At 37.3% G+C, this 22,186-nt stretch overlaps 6 protein-coding genes across 14 annotated transcripts; 2 read left to right on the top strand and 4 right to left on the bottom strand.

The window, feature by feature from the left end:
• Window positions 1-367: 367 nt before the first annotated feature.
• Window positions 368-2,225, bottom strand: LOC147566711 (uncharacterized). The gene is made up of 5 exons (XM_086668594.1): window positions 2,068-2,225; window positions 1,809-1,929; window positions 1,597-1,700; window positions 799-930; window positions 368-670 (listed from the first exon to the last, which is right to left on the bottom strand). The coding sequence occupies exons 1-5, from the start codon at window positions 2,068-2,070 to the stop codon at window positions 644-646; spliced, it is 387 nt and encodes a 128-aa protein (XP_086524720.1). The 5' UTR covers window positions 2,071-2,225; the 3' UTR covers window positions 368-643.
• Window positions 2,226-4,096: 1,871 nt separating this feature from the next.
• Window positions 4,097-5,945, top strand: LOC147566710 (glycosyltransferase (DUF604)). The gene is made up of 3 exons (XM_086655336.1): window positions 4,097-4,942; window positions 5,107-5,655; window positions 5,829-5,945. The coding sequence occupies exons 1-3, from the start codon at window positions 4,097-4,099 to the stop codon at window positions 5,943-5,945; spliced, it is 1,512 nt and encodes a 503-aa protein (XP_086511462.1).
• Window positions 5,946-6,247: 302 nt separating this feature from the next.
• LOC147566709 (fringe-like protein (DUF604)) lies at window positions 6,248-8,116 on the bottom strand. The gene is made up of 3 exons (XM_086653225.1): window positions 7,253-8,116; window positions 6,608-7,150; window positions 6,248-6,525 (listed from the first exon to the last, which is right to left on the bottom strand). Exons 1-3 carry the CDS (start codon window positions 8,054-8,056, stop codon window positions 6,421-6,423), a joined length of 1,452 nt encoding a protein of 483 aa, XP_086509351.1. The 5' UTR covers window positions 8,057-8,116; the 3' UTR covers window positions 6,248-6,420.
• A 380-nt stretch (window positions 8,117-8,496) lies between these two features.
• LOC147566708 (Tetratricopeptide repeat (TPR)-like superfamily protein) lies at window positions 8,497-12,346 on the bottom strand. Of its 2 annotated transcripts, none has more exons than XM_086653227.1 (8): window positions 12,099-12,346; window positions 11,894-12,010; window positions 11,719-11,814; window positions 11,563-11,635; window positions 10,544-10,605; window positions 9,497-9,578; window positions 8,937-8,997; window positions 8,497-8,837 (listed from the first exon to the last, which is right to left on the bottom strand). In XM_086653227.1, the coding sequence occupies exons 1-8, from the start codon at window positions 12,312-12,314 to the stop codon at window positions 8,786-8,788; spliced, it is 759 nt and encodes a 252-aa protein (XP_086509353.1). In that variant the 5' UTR covers window positions 12,315-12,346; the 3' UTR covers window positions 8,497-8,785. The 2 variants fall into 2 exon arrangements, with proteins under 2 accessions (XP_086509353.1, XP_086509352.1); XM_086653226.1 differs by having other exon boundaries at window positions 11,894-12,013; window positions 12,099-12,336.
• A 634-nt stretch (window positions 12,347-12,980) lies between these two features.
• On the bottom strand, window positions 12,981-17,807 carry LOC147566707 (protein FAR1-RELATED SEQUENCE 6-like). 7 transcript variants are annotated; one of them, XR_015230536.1, is made up of 5 exons: window positions 16,912-17,807; window positions 16,637-16,690; window positions 14,484-16,469; window positions 14,165-14,292; window positions 12,981-13,050 (listed from the first exon to the last, which is right to left on the bottom strand). XR_015230536.1 is itself a non-coding variant. In XM_086653221.1 (4 exons), the coding sequence occupies exons 1-3, from the start codon at window positions 16,982-16,984 to the stop codon at window positions 14,533-14,535; spliced, it is 2,064 nt and encodes a 687-aa protein (XP_086509347.1). In that variant the 5' UTR covers window positions 16,985-17,807; the 3' UTR covers window positions 14,102-14,315; window positions 14,484-14,532. The 7 variants fall into 7 exon arrangements, 3 of the variants coding, with proteins under 3 accessions (XP_086509347.1, XP_086509348.1, XP_086509346.1); XR_015230535.1 differs by having other exon boundaries at window positions 12,985-13,050; window positions 14,165-14,315; XR_015230534.1 differs by lacking the exon at window positions 12,981-13,050 and adding an exon at window positions 13,281-13,978.
• Window positions 17,783-22,035, top strand: LOC147566706 (protein FAR-RED IMPAIRED RESPONSE 1-like). 2 transcript variants are annotated; one of them, XM_086653223.1, is made up of 4 exons: window positions 17,783-17,941; window positions 18,126-18,220; window positions 18,684-21,012; window positions 21,707-22,035. In XM_086653223.1, exons 2-3 carry the CDS (start codon window positions 18,157-18,159, stop codon window positions 20,630-20,632), a joined length of 2,013 nt encoding a protein of 670 aa, XP_086509349.1. In that variant the 5' UTR covers window positions 17,783-17,941; window positions 18,126-18,156; the 3' UTR covers window positions 20,633-21,012; window positions 21,707-22,035. The 2 variants fall into 2 exon arrangements, with proteins under 2 accessions (XP_086509349.1, XP_086509350.1); XM_086653224.1 differs by having other exon boundaries at window positions 18,023-18,220.
• The last annotated feature ends 151 nt before the right edge of the window (window positions 22,036-22,186 follow it).

Below are 22,186 nucleotides of genomic sequence, written 5' to 3'. Positions count from 1 at the left end.
AGTGTAACTCATTTGAAAATTTAGGCTATTGAGAAAAAACAGTTTTTGGGATTGAAAAAGAAACGGTTTCTTAAGGGAGTTCTTCAAAACAATTATTTTCTTAAAATAATTATTTTGTTAGAAGAAAAATGTGTTTTAAGAGAACATTTTTAAATTGTTTTTAATTTTGAAATTTGAGTATAATAATTTAAAAAATTTAACAAATTAAAGCAGAATTTTGTTTAAATTTATAACTTACGAATAGTTAGGATCCAAAAATCTTATGATTTTTTTATGCCAAGACAAAAATAATCTTGATTCTTACCGGATCACATTTTTATTATAAATTAGGGATTATCAAAAAGAAAATAGATAATCCGTCCGTTAAGAATTAACACATAAACATGGATTAATTCACACCCTCAAGTCTCAATATCATTCATTAAGACAACAGATCATTCAGAAAGTTTTACTACAACCCCAGAACAAAACCTTTTCGACGATAAATATTCTTACATCCTCGTGATAAACAAAAGAAAATACCAAAAGCAAAAATTAGGAAAAGAGATCCTCCCTATGCGAGGAACTTCATCGGTCAAAGCCTCTGTGGATAACCAAGACTTGATATTCAAGAGGCACATCACGCCGCAAACATTTTACTACTTTAGATCAAGAGTTTTTCGATAGCATCCTGCATTTTAAAACGAGCGGGATTTAAGCACATTTCTGTCAAAAATAAGAAGTGTGTAAAATAAATGAAGCTACTTTTTTTTTTTGTTGAACTTTAAATGAAGCTACTTGATTCAAACATTAACGTACCTTGAGTTGTTGTATTTGTGATTTCAACTGACTTCCCTCATTGCTAGTAACTGAACAAGCAATCACGGGTCTTGTGACTCCGCATGCACGACCAAGGGCTTGTTGTGAAGGAACAAACACATATGGGACATTCTGCCACCAACAAAATTAAGTACATAAACATAACTTGCATGAATTACATGTTCCCGTTTGAAGAATTTTGTTGAATGAAAACGTTTCCCCATCTTAGGATTACAAAACAAACTACTCCTGTCAGTTAGAAACTAAAAACAGGGAAGTTTTGAGAACAAGAGAATCAACTTTGACAAAATCAGAGTATTGATATTGTTAAAATAAGAAAATTTCACTATCACTTGGAAGCTTTTGGTAAAATACTAAGAGCTTTTGAAGTAATATTAGTTGCTAACGGAAGATCAGTTTAATTAGCTTAACAGAAGCAACATTTCTAGTGAAGTTATCTTAGTGAACTCGAAAAACACGACATACTTTTGAAATGTATCAACTCTATTAAGTTTGTGGTCATCCAACTCAAAACCAATCGGCAATGAGTGGAGAGGACCTATACTTTATATTCTTGGTTGCTAGTTACCCTTTCTCCCATGTGGGACTATTCTCACAAACTCTAACATTGCGCAAATTATGCCTCTCGCCATCACTTTGTAAGTTGTAACGCATTTTGATAAAAAATCTCCCATACAGTTTTCAAGGACAAAGGGTTATACATAGTACATGTACATTATAAAATCTAAAAAATGAATTCAGGCGAATATAAACAAGATATTGACGGAGAAATAATACCTTATCTTCGGCAAGAAGAGGAAGATGGAGCAAAATTTCGAGAGGCTCGGTGTCAGCAGCCATTACTACAAACTCTGAGATACCCCTGTTTAGAGTCTTAGTTGCTGTATTCAAATTCAATATGTCACATTAACCACAAGCTCTAACCCTAAAGAAAGAAAGGGGAAATCCAAGAAAGGAACTTTTTTTTATGTGGATGAGAATAAAAATACCTTCATTTGCGCCCTTCTTAAGTTGTTTGTAATTGGCAGCTTGTTGAATGAGGTCCAGAATAGTAATGGAAAGCTGAGCATCTGCTAATGGGTACGCTTTCGGATTTACAGCTTCAACAGTCTTCACATCAAAACCCATTTATCATTATTGAATATTGATATGATTAACAAAACATACAATCATTATATATATATATAGAGAGAGAGAGAGAGAGAGAGAGGGAGAGAGAGAGAGGGTAGAAGGATTAGAGAGATGTACCATTTTTCTTTAGTTTGTTACAACGCAACGGCAAACTAGGGTTTCTGCAACCACGGGAGAAGCAAGAGAGGAGAAGGGTTTTAGAAGGAGGAGGGAAAATGCATACTTCACTGCTGTTTTTATATAGGGAGGGAAAGCGCGAAAAAAGCCCGACCTCCAAAGGCCCGGCTATGTTACAACGAAATTGTAAAGCCCAGACTCTAGGAGCACCACCAAAGTTAATGACTAGCTTTCGCTAACAGATAAAGTATTTCAAAGTTTGACTACGATCTGGAATAATCTTTTACTTGAGTGACTCATCAAGTCAAGGATTTTGTCAAAATCTTTTGTACACTTAAAATTTTCATTGTAGATTTGCGGTGTGTTTTGATTGAGAACTCCATACTGATCTGGTGATGGTTGGCAACTGATAATACAATTTTTGTTTCCTGGGTAGCTTAGATTACTTCAAATCCACCATTATTATAATTTTTTATTTTTTATTTGTAACTGATTAATTAACCTCCTTAGCGTTATTTGATAGGGAAATGTTGAATGTACAAAAGATGTTGACACAGTCGTTAACTACTGAGTCATTCAGGTCAAAGAACGGCTAGATTGTTGTCAAACTTTGAAAAACTTCATATTCTAGTGCAAATGAGTTAATAAGTCCAGGATTTTGTCAAAATCACTTCTGCATATAGCATTCCCATATTTGATATAATCTCTGTAATACTACTCATCTGAGAGATTAATTTAGTTATACCATTCTCATTAGGGAAGTTTTATAAGGCCTCCCCAATTTTGTTAAAAGGCCTCCCCATGAACCATTTTACTTGCTAAATTATCACTCAGGGGAGGCCTTTTAACAAAAATGAGGGGGCCGTATAAAATCTCCCTTCTCATTATTCGTTGTTGTGGCATATTCACATACAAAGTTGCCACAACATAAAAGTCTAGAAAAATTAGATCTTTGTCTAAAATTTAGAAAAAATGAAAATTTACAAAGAATAAAGAAAGTGCAATAATTTTATTAATCAAGTGAATTAATTAAACAAGACCACGGATTTTGGGCATCTAGAAAAACTTCAAGTGAATGGAGAGAGAGAGAGAAAGGGAAGAGAGAGAGAGAGAGAGAAAGAAAGAAACAGATAAGATGATTGAGGGAGAGATAAATAGCAGTAGTCGTCGAAGGGGGTGGGTGGGAGATGAAAATCAGTGAGTAGAAATTAAACAAGTCAACTTTTGATAAATAGATCAAATCTAATTGACCAAAATCTTTATTCTCCAGAGACCTTTTGGATGTCCTAAAGCCCGGGCCTTAAACAACTACTCCTACGTTTCCTTTTTGAGACTTCTTTTGGATGCACCACTATCGCAAGCGGCTACACAGGACCCTCAGGTTTTCTTTGATTCGCTTCTCATTTTCTCTTTTTCTTCTGGCGAAACCTTAAAACCATTAAAGGAGTTCCAGCAAAATCATCAACCCAGGGTGGGAAACAATCTTTGAGGGGGATACGTATTGTGACAAAGAGAGAAAATCATGTTTGAGAGAGATACATGATATTCTGACAGTGAGAGAGAAAATAATGCATTTTCTAATAGTGTGAAAATCCGATTGGTTAGGGGGGTGGTGTGTGTAAATAGTAAAAATAAAACGTGTGTATAAAACTAAAAATCTTACTAAAATAAAAACTGAAAATCTTGCTATCACCCTAAAGATTTTCATAATTGTTGCAGTATCTAAATATTTCCTGAATTATAATTCAAATCCCTCAATCTTATGTTTTTGGTACCAGAACAAAAAAATTGAATTAAGAAAAGAATATGAACAACTTGTATAATCCAAGCAACTAATCACTTTCTTTAACAAATAAAATAAAAGAAAAAGATCTTCCTAATCTTAGAGATTGATTTTTCTCTTTTTTACAGACACAAATTTACATGTATCTTCATCCCCTCTCTCAAAAGAAAGAAGTTCAGTTGTAAGAGTTTCGTCTTGGGCAAACTAGACAGACAGACAGACAGACAGACAGACAGACAGACCGAGATGTCTGATAAGAATAGTGAAAGAAGAAATGATCAGTACGAAACTTGGAAGTTGATGTCTTCAGAAAAAAAGGGCGGTGATCTTTTTTCTCCTCCAATGAAAGTATCCTTTTACATATTCCTATTCTTTTCGGTCGCGTTCTTTTTCTTTACTACATTCTCAAGTATTTCTCAATTTGGATGCCCAATTTGCAGTATCCTGAGAAAACACTCTGTTTTTAATTTGAGCCTGCAAGATGAGCATGAGTACAAAACAAACATATCTCACATACTATTTGGCATAGGAGGTTCTGTTAAAACGTGGAACAATCGTAGGCATTATGCGGAGTTGTGGTGGAAACCCAACATCACTCGTGGATACGTCTGGCTGGACGAAGAGCCTGCTGTAGATTCTAACATCTCCTTCATCCCTTACAAAGTTTCCGAGGATACATCCAGGTTTAATTATACATGTTGGTATGGACATCGGTCGGCACTTAGACTAGCTCGAATTGTGTTAGAGAATTATAGACTTGGACTAAAGAATGTGAGATGGTTTGTTATGGGTGATGAGGATACCATATTTTTTACAGAGAATTTGATATCAGTTTTGTCAAAGTATGATCACAATCAAATGTATTATGTCGGAGGGAATTCGGAGAGTGTTGAACAAGATGTTATACATTCTTATGGGATGGGGTATGGTGGTGGTGGGTTTGCCATTAGTTACCCATTGGTGGTTGAGCTTGTCAAACTTTTGGATTCCTGCATTGATAGATACCCTGATTTATATGGCTCTGATGAAAGGGTAGGTGCATGCTTGAAAGAGATTGGGGTTCCTCTCACCAAAGAACTTGGCTTCCATCAGGTACCTCGATTATATATATATATATATATATATATATATACTCGACAATTTTAAATCAAACTAGTCCTCTGCTTGGGGCTCTTTTATGGAAAAAGTTTATTTGCACCATCTAGTTTCTTTTTTTAATAGGACCGAAACTCATTCTGTTGGATGTTGTTTTGAAGGTTGATGTAAGAGAAGATGCATATGGATTATTAGCCGCTCATCCATTGGCACCGCTAGTCTCACTGCACCATCTGGATGAAGTGAAACCCATTTTTCCAAATGCTAGTAGGATCGATTCTCTCAAGTTGTTGGTAGATGCATACGAGACAGACCCAGGTCGAACCTTGCAGCAAAGCTTCTGCCATGACCTTAACCGAAACTGGTCCGTATCGGTGTCGTGGGGTTACACCGTTCAGATATACCCATCCTTGTTGACGGCTAGGGATCTTGGAACTGCAATTCGCACGTTCAAGACATGGAGGAGTTGGAGCAATGAGCCTTTCACTTTTAACACTAGGGATATGAGCACTGAACCGTGCAACCAGCCATTAATATATTTCTTGAAAACTGTTGACGAAGTTGGAAATCAGAACGGAACCATGACTTATTATAAGAAATTTGTAGACGAGCCAGGTAAGGTATGTAATCGAACTGATTACTTTCCTGCTTTGGCTGTGGATACTGTTAAAGTCTCAGCTTTGAAGATGGATCCTGGCGAATGGTTAAAGGTCGAAACTCCAATCTCTCTCCCTTCTCATTTTATAGTAACTGCTTTAGATTGTGCATTCGATATTGAGAAACTTTTAGTTTCCATTAAGAAATTCTATGAAAGAAATAGTTATATCAGTCATAAAATCATTTGAGAAACTAACTCCTTGCAAATGAATGGATTCTTGAACAGGCACCGCGTCGACAATGCTGCGAGATCACTCGCCCCCACAAGGGTATGGGAGTGGATAACATTCTTCATGTCAAAATAAGAAGATGCGACTCCTTTGAATCTGTTACTCCACCATGAGAAATTCAAAATACAGAGAGAAGAGAGAGACAGAGAGAGAGAGAGAGAGAGAGAGAGAGAGAGAGAGAGAGAGAGAGAGAAACTGAGCATCCAAACCAACATTTCTTTTCCCTTGTAAGCTCAAAGCCTCAGCATAAAGTGAAAGAACAAGAAGGAGAAGGGAAGACGATCCTGCGAGTTGTTTGTACCCGTTGCCCTGTATACAAACATTTTCTTTCATTTGATCAACATGCTACCTCTATATTCATCTAGAATCTTGTCTGTGTTCTTTAGTGTTTTAAGATTGCAATTTGAACCCCCCATTGTAGTTCGCGAGACCTCACTTTCTCCCATTTTAATGGCGGAGATCTTATACAGAATATTACATCTATCATGATTCTTACTTAACTATACGAAGTTCTGATTAGTGGTTCGGCACGAAAACAACATATTTAAAAATCAAAATTCCATAGACAGAATATGTAACTAATTACATTTATGCTACTATCTCATCTTCCTTGCAACCTCTGATTTGAACCTCTATAACGTTTACGCCACCATACATGCGAACAATGTCACAGCATTCTCCTCTTCTTCCATCCTGCAAGAGAAGACAATTAGAAACCTAGCAACAATATATTTTCTATCTACCTAATTCTGCAATGAAACTTCTTCTTACTTACTAAATTTAGTCTTTTTGCGGGTGAGATGACACGAATTTTGGAAATTGAATCAGCAGAGTGATTACCACTTGATGAGCAAGTTGGTAGATTCCTTGGCCATTTACGAGTGTAGATGGTGATGATCTGAGTCCCACCTGCTTGGAGCTCAATGGAATCAAAAAAGAAGAAATGGGGAGCTTCGCATGGATCTTTAGTGACGAACCGAGTGTTGAACATGAAAGCAGGTGGTGTCCTGGTTGGCCTCCAAGGTCTGAATGTCATAAGAGGTTTCTCTAGAAAGCTTGCTTGATGAATATTTTCATAAATTTGAGCAGAGTAGCCCCACGAGATCGAAAAAGACCAGTTACTTGGTTTATGGTAGCATATGGATTGCTGTAACAAACGGGATGAGTCAACTTCAGCTGCCTTTTTCAGCTGCTTCAAGGCTTCGTGACGATTCATGAACGGGAAGATTGGATCCACGTGGTCGAGGTGATGCAGAGACAGGAATGGAGTTCTTGGATGAGCTGATAAGAAACCCGACAAGTCTCCATGTAAATCTATCTGTAGAGACACAACTAGTTAAAAGACATATCGACTATTATTACCTAGCTAGGAAGAATAGGAACCCATGTCATAATAACAACTAAGAAAGTTTGAGATTACCTGATGAAATCCCAGTTCATGGGTGAGTATGACCCCTAAATCAGATATACAAGATTGTAATATATGATCACTTCCATATAAGAAGGGATATCTCTTAATACATCCATCTAAGTGATTGGAGAGTGCCTTGGCAAGAGGATAGCTTAAAGCATACCCAGCTCCTCCGAATGCCATCCGGAATGAATGGTCAAAGTTGGAGCCAACGCACTCTGAGTTATGTCCGATGTACAAATACCCGTTAGCGTCATACTTGGATAGAACCTCCACAAGATTATCGACCACCAGAAATGTGTCATCATCTGCCATCACATACCATTTCACGCCCTCGTTTACTTCTTTAAAAGTTTCCAAGATTACACGCACCATCCTTATTGCATAAGGCATTGCATGTCTGTTGTACTCCCAAAATTTGTTGATGTCTTCGGAGACCTTGAAAGGCGGCAAATATGAAGGCCATGGTAGATACTCTTTCGGATCTCTATCAAACCAGACAAATCCCCGTGTTATATTTGGGCGCCACCATTCCTCAATGTATTGTCTCTTGTCTCTCCATGTCTTGGCAGACGTTGCAATCCCAAAAACGATATCGTTAATGTTAATAGTAGTGTACAAATGTTTTCCATGTTGTTTGAAGATTGAAGAACCGAGCAACTCCGAAGGATGTCCGTTAGAAACAAAAATATAAATCGCATAAAGAATTAATCCTGCAATAACAAGTGCTTTGCCTAAATCTCCTCCAAGTTTATGAGAGAAGAATGTGACTAGTCTTTTAATTGCAGTAAATTTAACATCACTAATTGACATCTCTAGTAGCTACCAGCTGCAGAGAAGAAAGGTCCTGAAAGTGGTTGTTGTCTAAATACCGAAGGGTCCAAGTATTAGAGGAGAAAGATGAAATTTAACCATATTATGGGTTTTTTCATGACCAACAGATACGTTATAGAACTAAAAGATACTTTTATTCTTTTTAAACACTGTTTTCTTGCTATTTCATGTGATGAGTGGCACTACTTTTTTCTGCTATACCTGCGTTTTTGGTGCTCTTTTATGGACCCAAAAATAGGGTAGAGAGAGAGAGACGGAAATGCAAAAGAGTAGATGTTGATAAGAAATTACATAAATACCCAAAAATGGTTGTCAGTTTAAGAGAATGAATTCCTCTTCCTTGGGTAGTTTGTTCGGATTCAGATACAGGTTCGTTTTCAAGAGAAAAAATGACCGAAAAAAAGTTTCTGAAGTGCTAATTTTGTATGTGAGCAAAGAAGCTTATTCCAATAAGAAATGGAAAATTACAAGAAACTATCAAATATTTTGTGTACATGATGGACAGGGAAAATAGAACAACGACATCCGTGGTCTTACAGATAACATTATATATGATAACAATAACAAATGAGATAGATTATAACTATAATCTTACACATTGTACAGTAATGGAACGACAAAATTAATTGCCGGTTTCAATTTGCGGAAAAGTCGAGGTCTTTAGTCCCAATATTTCCATTTGCTGCAAGATGGTTGGTTCTTCCTGCATCACTTGCATAGCAACGTCTCTCTGGTAGGATTACCAGTTGTTGTATTCACTCTGTCGAAAACCTACTTGTTAGTTGTTACTGGTAGCAGGTCAGCTGAAATATCGAGAGACTAAACACTCAAAGTTTGTGCGGGAAAGAAATGTTCTTACCCGTCAGCTATTTTGCACAGATATTCCCTTTGATCTTCTCTCAAAGGCACGTCAGTAAAATCTGAAAAAGGGAAAGGTGCAAACAAAACACAGTTAAATAGTCTCCATCATTTGTCTTCAATGGAATGTTGATTGGAACCTTTGGCACTTATATAATGCACAAAACAATAAATGAAAAAGTAAAGTTTCAAGTCAAGATCAGACATCTAATAGGCTGAGTCGGACACCTCTTCAGGGACTAAATCAGTTCGAGATAACTTAGGAGGCTGAATACCACCCCATCCCCCAACGAATCATCCATTACCAGCAGACGAATTTCTACATCCGCGTCAAGTACAACTCCCGTAAGGTGGTACTTTTTTGGTGGAACCCCATTTTGCTTTTCTACTATTACAGTTTGAATGACGACTACTGGACTGACGCTATCGTTTTATCATGGCAGGCTTGACTGTCTGATCTCGTAGGAAGAGTGATCCACATACATCTTTACAGGATGGTTGACATTCAAGGCAAACTTACGAATGGTTAAACATGAAATCAGTTAATTTTCTTCTGCATACCTGCGCCTGTAATAACAGATCCCTTAAACGATGTATTGCCAGTAACAAGAGCACCCTCCAGATTTGCATTGCTCAAATTAACCTACACTTGAAAGACATGAACAAAAACAGTTATAGACAAATTGATGACTCCATCTTTCTCAAGGTAAATATCTTGTCAAAAAATGAAGAACATACAGCTTCTTGGAAATTTATTTCAAATCACCATTCAATAGTTACTAGCCTCTCTTTAGTCACTAGGTTACTTTGATGAGTTCTAATAATATAGTAATAATTCTCATAACAATATTTTTCTATTTATATTTACGTAGTCATCTCTAGCCAGTGAAATCTATAACCCAATACAACTGGCTGTTCCAAAAGATAAAATAATAACACCTTCAAGACAATAGGCACCGACATTCCAGGACTCAAGTATAGAAGCACCTTGTAATATTTGCTATCAGGAAAAACTACGAGATCTCCGTATGCTTCTGAATTCTGATCAATGTCTAAGGCCTTCTATGATAATCATAAACACAACATTAGTGACTCCAAGTGGGACTTTGGTTCCACGGATCCAACTAACGGACTTTAGGAAACAAATCCACATTTGAGGGATTGCCCAAAAAAATTAAGAAACGGTGGTGCCTTTACGTAGCAAACTAGGACAAGTAAGTTTTGCAAGCTTTGAGTTTTACTTTTATTTACACAAACGCAAGCGTCAGGAATAGATCTCTTAAATTAAAAGAGGATAGATAGGCCCAAGAGGTCTAATCAAGTAGAAGTGTGCCCGCGAGAGTAAGAGGCAGTATCAGGACCAGAGAAAGCAGGGATAGGTGCAGTAGCATCCAATCGAGATCAGTTGATGAAATAATAAAAATGAGAAAAGTAGTTGATGAAATAAAACAAATTTGGCAACCTATAGATCTTTGTGAATAGATCAGAATGAGAAGAGTAGTTGATGAAATAAAGAAAATGACAGACCAAAAGTATATTGAGGACAAGCAATTAAGCAAATGACAGGGCTGAAAGGATGACACATAAATCTTTCTAGTATGAAGCTACCTTTGTTACATTTGCCAAGGAAAAGTCTGCACTTCTGAGATCGGCATCAGACAGATCAGCCCCTGATATACAAGTTATATTCCGATTGAATTAGAAGGCCTATATGGCTACAGCTTATGATACTTAGTCGGTACCCAAATGATTAGATCCCTATTCATTCAAATTATTTGAAAACCATAGTAGAGCCAACTGTCCTAATCGAATGATATTTAAAATAATTTAACTTAGGTAGTTAAAGAAAACAAAATTTCACAAAGAAACCCGCAATGTTTCAGCATGGGTTCACGATGGAAACAATCTAGAATTGGTTTACCTGATATAAGCAAAGGAGATGAATAAATGTACAATAGAATTGAAGAAACGGATAGAAAAGAAAACAAAAGAAAAAAAGAATGTTGCTATGTAGTAGACATATACTATTTTCTATATTACGATAATTATAAACTTAGTTTTTTGCAATCAATTGTTCATTATGGGGTATTCAAGACAATTCAAGACCCATCATCCAAGCAAGGAAGGTATAAGCAATGTTACAAGGGTTGGGATGTTTTCCCATTAAAACGATAAGTGAGCTGGGTTCAAAACATCATGAGACAGTTTAGTCCATATCCGGTCTGGGTGTTGGAGCATCGAGAGGACCTTTCCTTACGAAAAGAGGATTGGGAAGGACGAATCTTTGGTATACCAACTATCGTGCCCATAGTAAACACCTGGTAGCCAAGTGCGGTGCGGATAAAAGCTGAAGTATCTAAGTCGTAAGCCCACCCGAAGATGAGTTCTCTGCTATTCCGACTTCCCCAGACTCATAGCTTAACTTTTAGGCAAAATCATTTTTCTAAAATGGATTTAACTGGAATGTTAACACATACACAAGAACAAGTCAACACTCGGTTTCAATTTCGACGATGTTTGAAATGTTTCCTAGAACAATTAGGCCATTGAATATCAGCTAGCTCCATGAGTATATATATCAGACAATAAGTTCAATGAAACATACATTTTTCAGAAAGCAATTAAACCTGTTAAATCAGCATCAAAGAAGCTCGCTCCCAGTAACTTTGCACCTTTGAATTTAGCTTGTCGTAATATTGACTAAAGACAAAAAAACTAAAGACTCACAAACCCAAAATTGAAATCCAACTAACATTCAAAAATTGGGGGTGAAAATGTGATACCGTTTTAAAATCTTGTTTGATTAGAGTTTTGCCGCTAAAATCTTTTCCGGTCAAATCTTGACCTCTTGTTACCTCAGAACCATATGGACCTCCTCCCTTTCAACAACAAAATTGGAAAGAGCTAATTAGGGTTTCCTTTAATTGTCTGTTAATAGTATAGTAATAAAGTGAATACCTTGAAGGCGAGAGCGGGATCAACGAAGACGACTGAAGTGGATAGAAGAGCTAAAAGACATGCTGTAGTTATGGATTCCCCAAATGATGTGAAAATATCTTTATAAGCTTCAAGTTTCTGCTAAAATACATGATAACACATTTAGAATTAGAATTAGAATTAGAGAGAGAAAGAATGAGTGTCTGTGAGGAGAGAGAGATTTTACGGGAAAGTGTTGGTGCGAGGTAGAGAGAGAAAGTGAGGGGAGAGTTGGAGATGATGAGAGGTGAGATTTGTTAAGAAGGTGGGAAGAAGATTTTAGGTTAAATTTGGAAGAGAAGAGCGTACAGGAGGAAGAAGCGTTGAGAAGTGCCATTGCCAACTGTTGTGTTTGATTTGTGAAAGAAGAAAGGGAAGAAGAAACTGAACTATCTTGGGTCATTTTGCCTTATCCAACTTTGTGTTCGACAATTCATCTTAACCGTCTATTCTCACTTATCATCCACTTAGCCCAAATTTGCGGGGGTTATTTGTCAAATAGCCCCCAACTTTGTGACCAGCTTCCTGCGTAGTCCCCTACTTTATGGTGGCTCCCTTTTTTCAATTACCGTTATAACACCGTTAACCAGTCACCTTTTCTCTCTCCTCCATCTCATCATCTCTCTCTTCCACCTCATCTTCTTCAAGCCCTAAAAAAAGAAAGAATTTCTCTTCTTCTTCTTCTGTTTTCTCTCTCTTCTAACTCTCTCTCTCTATAATGGTCTGGGAATTTTTTTTTTTTTTTTATGGTTTGAAGGTCGCTAGCCGGAATTGGTCGGCCAGCGACCTTTGCCGGTGAAGAAGATAAGGTGGCGAGAAGATGAGGTGGCAGAGAGAGATGATGAGATGGAGGAGAGAGAAAATATGACTGGTTAACGGTGTTATAATGGTAATTGAAAAATGAAGCCATCTGGGTATTTTTGATATAGTAGGGGGCTAGGCAGGAAGCTGGTCACAAAGTTGGGGGCTATTTGAGAAATAACCCAATTTGCTTTTGAACCATATTGGAAAGAAGAAACTTGAAATTATTGGAGTATTATTCATAATGGAGTGAAGAATTTAAACTTACTAACCAATTAGTTAGTAGTCTGTCTGACCGGCTCTACTGCTAAGCTACAAAGGATCACTCCATCGCTGAGCTGCACAGGAACAAGGGAAATACGACACTAGATTTTTAGTTTTTTGCCTTTACCCACGTTACTCATTGGTAATTGAATTTCTCCCCTCAATAATGAGTAATTTAGCTTGCCGCGTTGTAAACACAATTTATATCGTAAAGTCTGAAGTGTTCTGACTACAATACCACCATCACGCTGATAATCGTCTGATATGTGTAAAAATAAAGTGGAAAAATCAATTTCCCATATTGTTTATGCGAGAAATTCAACTTTCTTTCCCACGGAAAAAAAATGGTTTTTACGTTAAAACACTTTGGTAGGAGGCATCCAATGGACCCTAAACCTAGTTTTTGTTTTTTCTTTTATTGGTCAGTGTGTAAACATAGTTTGTTGAAACTACTGAAGTACCCACATTGCTTATGATTACTCCATAATGAGCTCTCTCAGAACTGTACCACCCCTAAAGTGCCGGCAAATCCATTGGATTGGTGAAAGACACATCCGGAGTTGAAGCTACTTCGCACCAGACACTCTGATCGTCGATCCAAATCAATATGTTCCAATGGTGGAGCTGACTGATTGCTTCTAGTAGCAATCAGAAGGTTTTGGCTATTTTCCAGATTATTTCGAAAGTCCAGCCTGATTAATTTTAGAATACTGCTTTTTTTTTATGAGAGAATTTTAGAATACTGCTTGATAATTGCATTATGATGATCATCACTGGTGATGCAATAATTTAATCAGCATCAGATTTCATCACAGTGAACCCAAACCATGAACATATCCAGACAACAACATTACCACAAGGAACACTACAATTTTAGACAAAGTAGCAACTGCAAGCAGAGCTTCGGCAATACATATTCCAAAGGATTACAAGACACACTGATCGTACGTTGCCAGGAGCAACACATCAGAGCGCTAAATCCTCGAAGTGGCTGCACCAAAACTTCAAGAGAAAAGCTAATGTAAACAAAATAAAGAACATTTTTTTTTCCGGCCAGGAGAAAGAATTATTATTTAATATATGAAAACTTGCAAGTATAAATTGAAAGCAAAACCACCCAAATCAAGAAGCAAAAACTACCTTGTATATATGAAAAACAAGAAACATAGTAAGAGATAAGTAGAATACCTTGTATATCGCATCAGGAAACGTCGCTGCAATCACCGCCCTTATGGGTTCGACACCACAAAATGGACCCCATCCAACAGCAAGGTTTGATCAGTGCATCTGGACCAAGCGATAATAACAAACAGAGGCTGCAGGGGTCTCACGGGAATTACTACAATATCATGTTTGTTATATTATTAACCTATTTCTATGCAAACCGACATTTAAAGAGGTCTATATATTAAAGGTGTTGACTGACCGAACATCTACAGAGCATAACAAGTGAAAATATTACTGATAGGAATATATACTAGTTGTTTATGGTAAGGAAATCTCGAACCTCAAAACTTAATTCCCGCAATAGGAATAAATTTGACCCAACAAACATATCAACTTTCAAATAGAAAGTTCATGTCAACAGCGGATTTAGGGGCAATATTGTTACTTCCACCACTTGATTTACTCATAGGCAAATTTTTCTTTAGATAATCTACCCACTTCATAACTTCATGGTAATGATCTTCATCTTCTGCTGCCAATTCTGCAACTTCAGTAACAGCGAGACGCAATTGGTCGTATCGCAATTGTTTAGGAGTTGAATCCAAATTATCATAATTCATTCTGACACGTGCATGGCATCTCCGAACATCTTTCCTCCATCTTCTCACGATATACTTATCTGGAATCAACACCACATCACTTTGTAGTAACACAAATATAACGTGTCTACAAAGAATTCCGCTGAACTCAAACATGTGACAACTACATGAAATATCACACTCGGGGACCTTGAAGGAAACAGTATAGACCATTCTCCTTTTACCCTCACCAACCACTATATCCTCTCGAATGTCATACTCTGATACCATGTAACCTTCTCGAGCAGAATTCTGACGGCAGTACAGTTGTCCAGTCAACTCATTTTGGAACTCTTTGAATTTTGGGATGCTGTAAACACTTTGGATTTGCCTCTCCATCTCAAAAGTAGTTACGCAAGGGGGCATTTGAGAAGATGACTTCAAATCCAACATAGCTTCTTTTTCCACTTTATTCTTCATTGCCTTTTCATATTGTTCTATAAATTTTTCCATCGTTGTTTTTGGATTGACATACCCGTCAAAAAATGGAGTTATACTCTCGTTTCGCTGTGCAGTAGACATACCCGCCCAAAAGTTGGATTTCACATAACATGGTACCCACCGATGCCTATCCTTGAATAATCCACTCAATGAATCATTCTGATGCAACCCATACTTGTCAATCACTTCACTCCAACTGCATTCAAACTCTGTTGGGCTTTGTGTGTCATACACTGCGTTTTCCAAAGACACAATGATAGACTCACAATTTTCCTGACCAGTTAACATTTTAGGCAACTTCTTCATGACATGCCACAAACACCATCTATGCCTACTATTAGGTAAAACTGTTTCAATTGCACTTTGAATTTGTTTGTTTTGGTCAGTAATTATTCCTTGAGGATCACAGTGACCCACTGATACAAGCCACATCCTAAATAACCAGACGAACGTCTCTACATTTTCATCTGAAACGAATCCACATCCAAGTAATGACGATTGACCATGATGGTTAACACCAAGAAAAAGGACAATTGGCACTTCATACTTATTTGTCAAATACGTTGTGTCAAATGTGATTATCTCGGCAAATTCCTTGTAGGCTTTTCTGCTCCTGCCATCTGCCCAGAAAACGTTCTTTAGTTGCCCCTCTTTGTCATGGTCCATACTAAAGAAGAATCCCGTAGTTTGCTCCTGCATTTTCAGAAAATAATTTTGTATTGCTAGAATATCTCCTTCCTTAACCCGTAATCTCTTTACTTTTTCATTGTGATGTTTACATAAGTTTTCTCCCTCATCATTTCCGGTACGTTTGTTTGATGACGAACTCTTTTCCCTGTTGCATTTATAATATCTAGACGCGGTTGGAATGATCTGATGATTGTGATTAAGCTCGACTTTGGTAACTAACCATTTATCTAGTTCAAATCTTGCCGAGACCTTAACACGACACCCTGTCCGAGTAAATGGTCTCGTGCTCAATAACTTGTTAGATTTAGGATCATTCCTGCCTTCTAGAGCACATGCAAATGCTACATATCTAACAGTCCCATCGGCATCCTTCTTCTTTGATCTTTTCCTAATTGGAAATCCCACTCGACGTGCGTAGAGTTTGAAATACTCAAACAATTCTTCATCGTCATTAAACAACATCCCAACCTTGGGTTCGTCTGTTTCAGTGGTGACTTTGCTTGATTCGTGCTCCGCTTCTACCACTTTATCTGAGGATCCCACCTCAATTCCCGTACCTGACATAATAGCATACTAGTGAGAAAAACTGTTTAACAACGCATTCTGAATTGACTATTAGAACAATGTTTGTCAATTTCTCGAAAAAAAGAAGATAACATCAGAGTTAAGATTATTAAAATGATAGTGATGAAATTGGGAGAGTAAGGGGAGTGAGGAAAGTTACCCATAGAAATAGAAAATGTAGTTAATGTTTTCACTTGTCCAGATGCTTCTTCTCCTGAAAGAAGATGTAACAAACATGAAAAAAAAAGTAACAATAAATTTCTCATAAAATTCATCATCCATCTATATATAACTGTGAAGTTTTTTACTTCAAATTAAAAATGGATCCTTTATGTTTGTTTGAAGAAGAAAATGAAACCAAGGGGACTCAAATTGAACAATACAGATAGAGAAATGAACATTATAATTATGATAAGAAAGAGGAGGTTGAAATACCAAAAGCAGAAACATCGGTTATATAAAGAGAGGTGTTGGTGATCGCCGGAGGTTGTTGGTCAGGCGAGTTCATTTGATTTGGTTCCACCACCAGATGAATAAGCCAAGCCCTATTTCTTTCTTCGATTGCTGGGCAAGTGACAGAGAAGAGAGACAACAATATTGATCCCTCTACTAAAAAGGAACTTCTAAAGGCGCCTTTTTGTTGTGGTTACAGGCGCCTCGGTTACAAATAAATCAGGCAGCGCTTTGGGGAAAGCTAAATAATTTCCGGGTGTGAAATTTTAAAGGGAATATGTAGAATTTTAGAAATTTTTTGGGGAAATAAATTTTAAGAGGAAATAAAAAAAAAAAAACACTCCACCTTACCCCTCTGTCTTCTCCGACAGGTCGCCGGCCGGAAAATTTTCCCGGGGGCAAAAAAAGAAAAAAAAAATTCACTCACTCTCTCTCTCTAGAAACTCCGGCGAGATCTGGTCTGTTGAAGAACAGACCAGTTAACAGACCGGAACTCCAGAGAAGTGAAACCCCTTCGCCGAGTTTCTAGAGAGAGTGAGTGAAATTTTTTTTTTTTCATGGTCGTCGCCCGGAAAATTTTCCGGGCGGCGACCTAATCAGAGAAGAGAGAGAGATAATGGTAGGGAGAGAGAAGATGAGGTGGAGAGAGAGAGAAGATGAGGTGGAGAAGCTATTTTGCTTTTCCCTAAATAAAATTGTCAAACAAAATTGATCAATTTTTTACCAAGTCTTCACACCCCGGAAACTATTTAGCTTTCCCCAAAGCGCTGGCCATAAATCACCCCCAATTTTGCTGGTAGAAGGGCGCTAATAGCATTCGTCTATGTCTGGACTTTCTCCCTAAAAGGCCCCCAAATCTCACCACATTTGACAAGACCCTCTTCTTCGAAATAAACTGAAAAATCAAAAGAGTAACTAGGGCTTCATATTCGTGGAACGAACTGGTAGGGCGATCAGACGAGCTTCCATGACCGACGACATCTCTCGACCAGCATCTCTCCGCCAGTAAACGGTACTTCTATTCTTCGTTCTGAAATTCGAGATTACTAGGGCTTCATTACGTCAACCAATTACAGCTTTTTTTATTCTCTAGGTTTAATGTGGTGATGCACACAGACTAGAGTATGAAGCTATCTCGATTAGAGTACAGAGGGACTTGATTCTTTGATTAATCATCTCCAGTAGAATATTTTCAGGCTTTCATAGCATCTCTTGCTGTTGAATAACATGGAGAAGCAATCCACTACCGAAACTGGTTTAAAAAAACTGACTACCTTTACTATTTCGATGGGTACCTCTTCAATCTTTACTCTTCAACTAATTCAGTATTCAATTTTATAATTTAGGTTCTTAATTAGTTCGAAACATTAGGGACTTGTAGTTGTTTTTCGACTTTGTTAATTTCTTTTAATAACAATGTTGGTTGATTAAATTTCAAATGAGCAAGTTGGGTTATTGGGTCAGCTAGTCAGCCAATTAATTTCATACATAATCGAGTATTCGAGGAGTCGACTAATGACGAGTATCTGATTAGTCGCAATTGTGAATTTTAATCGACGTCATTTTTCTATATTATTATGTTTACTTTTTATTTTCACCTTTGACTTTACTCATAACATTCTTCTATCAGTTTATGTTTTTTTTTTAATGTTTAGATTCCAGTTCTCTCTTCATGTTCCTAATGAAGAAAAATTTGAGTTGATGTTACCATTTTCGTCAAGTAAATTGACTACTACTCTATTATGTCCACATAGGAACTGAAAGCGGAACATCGAATAAAGTTGTCAGTCTTGATTGTGAAATGGACAAAGACAAGACAGAAACAGATGAACCAAAGGTTGGGATGACATTTGATGATGATGAAGAATTGTTTGAATTTTTCAAAACTTACGCACGTCGAATGGGGTTTCCAGTTAGGAAAAGATCAAGGAAGAGGGACGCAGACGGAGTAATAAGATACGTGTCCTATACGTGTGCCATGGAAAACAGGAGATATCCTAAAAGCAAACCCTTGACCCCTAAGGCAGACACTAGATCAGGTTGTGAGGTTAAGCTCTCGGCAAGACTCGAGCCAGATGGTAAATGGCTTATTACCAGAGTTAACCTTAATCACAATCATCAGATGGATCCAACAATGTCACGTTTCTATAAATGCAATAGACCAATTAGTGCAGCAAAGAGGAAACCACTCGAAATAACTGACAGAGAAGATAAAACAGGTAGAAGTAGCATAGATAAAAGGAGGAGATTACGATTCGGGGAAGGAGATGCCCTTGCGGTACAAAATTATTTTCTAAAAATGCAAGAGCATGATAAGAGTTTCTTCTTTAGTTTGGACCTTGATGATGAGGGTAGACTAAAAAATGTTTTTTGGGCTGATGGTAGGATTAGGAAAGCGTACAAGGATTTTGGCGATATAATCACATTCGACACAACGTATTTGACCAAGAGATATGAGGTGCCAATTGTCCTTTTTATTGGGGTCAACCACCATGGTCATTCTATTTTACTTGGATGTGGCTTTGTTTCAAATGAGGATTCCGAGACATTTGTTTGGCTATTTAGGGCATGGCTCGTATGCATGGGTCATTGTGCTCCTCAAGGAATAATTACTGACCAAAACAAAGAAATCCAAAGTGCAATTAAAATTGTTCTCCCTGACACAAGGCACCGATGGTGCCTATGCCTTGTCATGAAGAAGTTGACTACAATGTTAAGTTCCCATGAACATTTTGATTCCATTGGTGTTGTTATGGAAGGTTTGATATATGACTCGCAGATCCCGGCAGAGTTTGAACAGGGGTGGAGTGAGATGATTGACAAGTATGGGTTGCATCGAAATGATTTGTTGAATGATGCATATGAAGAGAGGAATCGTTGGGTACCATGTTATGTCAAGACAAACTTTTGGGCTGGGATGTCGACTACGCAACGAAATGAAAGTGCAAATTCATTTTTTTATGGATATATCAATTCAAAAACTACTGTAAAGCAATTTATGGAACAATATGACAAGGCAATGATGAATGAAGTGGAAAAAGAATCTTCAATGGATTTGAAGTCATTTTCACAAATGTTTCCATGTGTAACTACTTTTGAGATAGAGAAACAAATCCAAAGTGTGTACACCATCTCAAAATTCAAAGAATATCAAATTGAGTTAACCGGGCAGTTATATTGTCGTCAAATTTCTACACGCGAAGGTTACATGGTCGCGGAGTATGACATACGAGAGGATATAGTGATTGGTGAGGCTAAAAAAAGGATGATCTACACTGTTTCTTTTAAGGGCCCTGAATGTGAAATCAAGTGTAGTTGTCATATGTTTGAGTTTAGAGGAATACTTTGTAGACATGTAATTTTTGTGTTGATTCAAAACGACATTCTGCTAATTCCAGAAAAGTATATCCTTAAACGATGGAGAAAGGATGTACGCAGATCCCATACATGGATCAAAACCAATTATTCTAATTCGGGCGCAACTCCTGGACAGTTACGGTATGATCAATTGTGTCATGCAGTGACTGAAGTTGCAGAATTGGCAGCAGAAAATGAAGAATGTTGTCGAGAAGTTATGGATTGGATAGACTTTCTAAGGAAGAAACTGCCTTTAAGTAAATCAAGTGGTGAAAGCAATCACCATTCCCCCAAATCCAATGCTGACATGAACTTGTTATTTGAAGAAGAGAGACATTTTGGTTAGTCAAATTCATTCAGTTGGCAGGAGATAAGGTTTGAAGTTTCAACACTACCATGTCAAAGACAATGTACATACACTTCTTTCCAGTAAGTTGTAGTCTGTTTTCATTCCTCGCTTGTACTTCTTCATTTGTTCAACACGTCTTGCATCTACAGTCAGGTGTCCATTGAGGTTCTTGCAACCTTTGCTTTCTCGAGCACAGTATTAGCAGTGCCACTCATCAAATGCAACCTGCAGAAAGGATTTTGCATATCAACAGTGAAATTCGTATTGGAACTGAGAGGATATTATTGGGTTTCTCTTTGTATAACCGTATGAATGCGGTTATCCCTGCTGATAGCAAGCAACGATGGTGGACTCTTTTGTGAACTAAACAAAAAAAGGTAGTTCCTATCTAATTTTTCTTTTACCAAGATATATATAAAATGTTATATACAATAGGGGAATTTTTATAAAGAGCCCCAGCCCCAGCCCCAGGCACCCATAAAGCAAAACAAAATATGTTATAAACATCAGCTCCCATTTGATCACAAAGTTTCTATACGAAACCAAATGTGTCCATCGTTTTCTCTTTGCCCAGTGAAACATTAATGGTAAAACTGATACTTTTATCCCCTCAAACAAGATCCTGCCGCCTTTGAGAATGGGCCTGTTTCTTGCCTTCCATATTTTACCCAAATCAAAGTTTGTCTCTTGCTCATTTTGCTTCCTCGTGCCTAAATTTCTCTTTAATATTTGATTTTCGAGTGTTAAGTAAATCAGATTTGTTTGTTTGTTGCACCTATTATATCAGGCGGGTTTTACCTCGTGGTAGTTGGTACATAGTGATATAAGAACATTTTTGAAATTGAGAAAGACAGTGGTTTGTTTCGTTTAATGCTAAAACCTGAATTAATATCGTGTATTACTGTACGAGAACATGAAATATTGAAGCATCCTGTAAATTCTTTGCTTTCAATACATCAAAAAAAAAAGTGAAGCCAATAAAGAGCAGAACGCATTATATGTACGGTATTGCTTTTATGAAATCTGAATAATCTGAAGTTGGAACTGGTGTTATTTTTTGTGGTAATGCAGGTGAAAACAGATGACTCAAGCTATTTTGTGGCAGGAGCTGCGAAATAAGATCTTTGAAGTTGTCAAATGCGGCAGAAATTGAACATAGGGTATTTGTAAATGAAGAAGCAAGCTTTGGCTCTTAGGAGTAGTCTATATGAAGTTTATGCCTAGTACATATATGGACTGGAAATGTAACTATTTGAGAAGAACAGGCAATAGCTCCTGGATGGATTAGATCATCCACCTGACTCACTTTTTGTTGGCTAATGTAGTAGACTTTGTTTAGTATAATCTCATTTTCCTAATGTCAAGAATCATAGTAATGATGATCATTATGTCAGTGTAAATTATGTGCAAGAATGCATTGGTGTCAATATGAACCATTTCAATGTGGCTTTTCTGACACCCCAATTAAAAGAGTACATCTTCCACCCAATACTTGCAGAGTTCTTACCAGACATCTCACTTGTGAACAGTCTCGATCAAGACATGTACCTC

Source organism: Eschscholzia californica, unplaced genomic scaffold (genome assembly GCF_041429995.1).
Source record: "Eschscholzia californica isolate CP2 unplaced genomic scaffold, dmEscCali1.0.p SCAF_1, whole genome shotgun sequence".
Lineage (NCBI taxonomy): Eukaryota > Viridiplantae > Streptophyta > Magnoliopsida > Ranunculales > Papaveraceae > Eschscholzia > Eschscholzia californica.
Note: the sequence above shows the minus strand (reverse complement) of the source record. Positions and strands in the feature narration are given on the sequence as shown.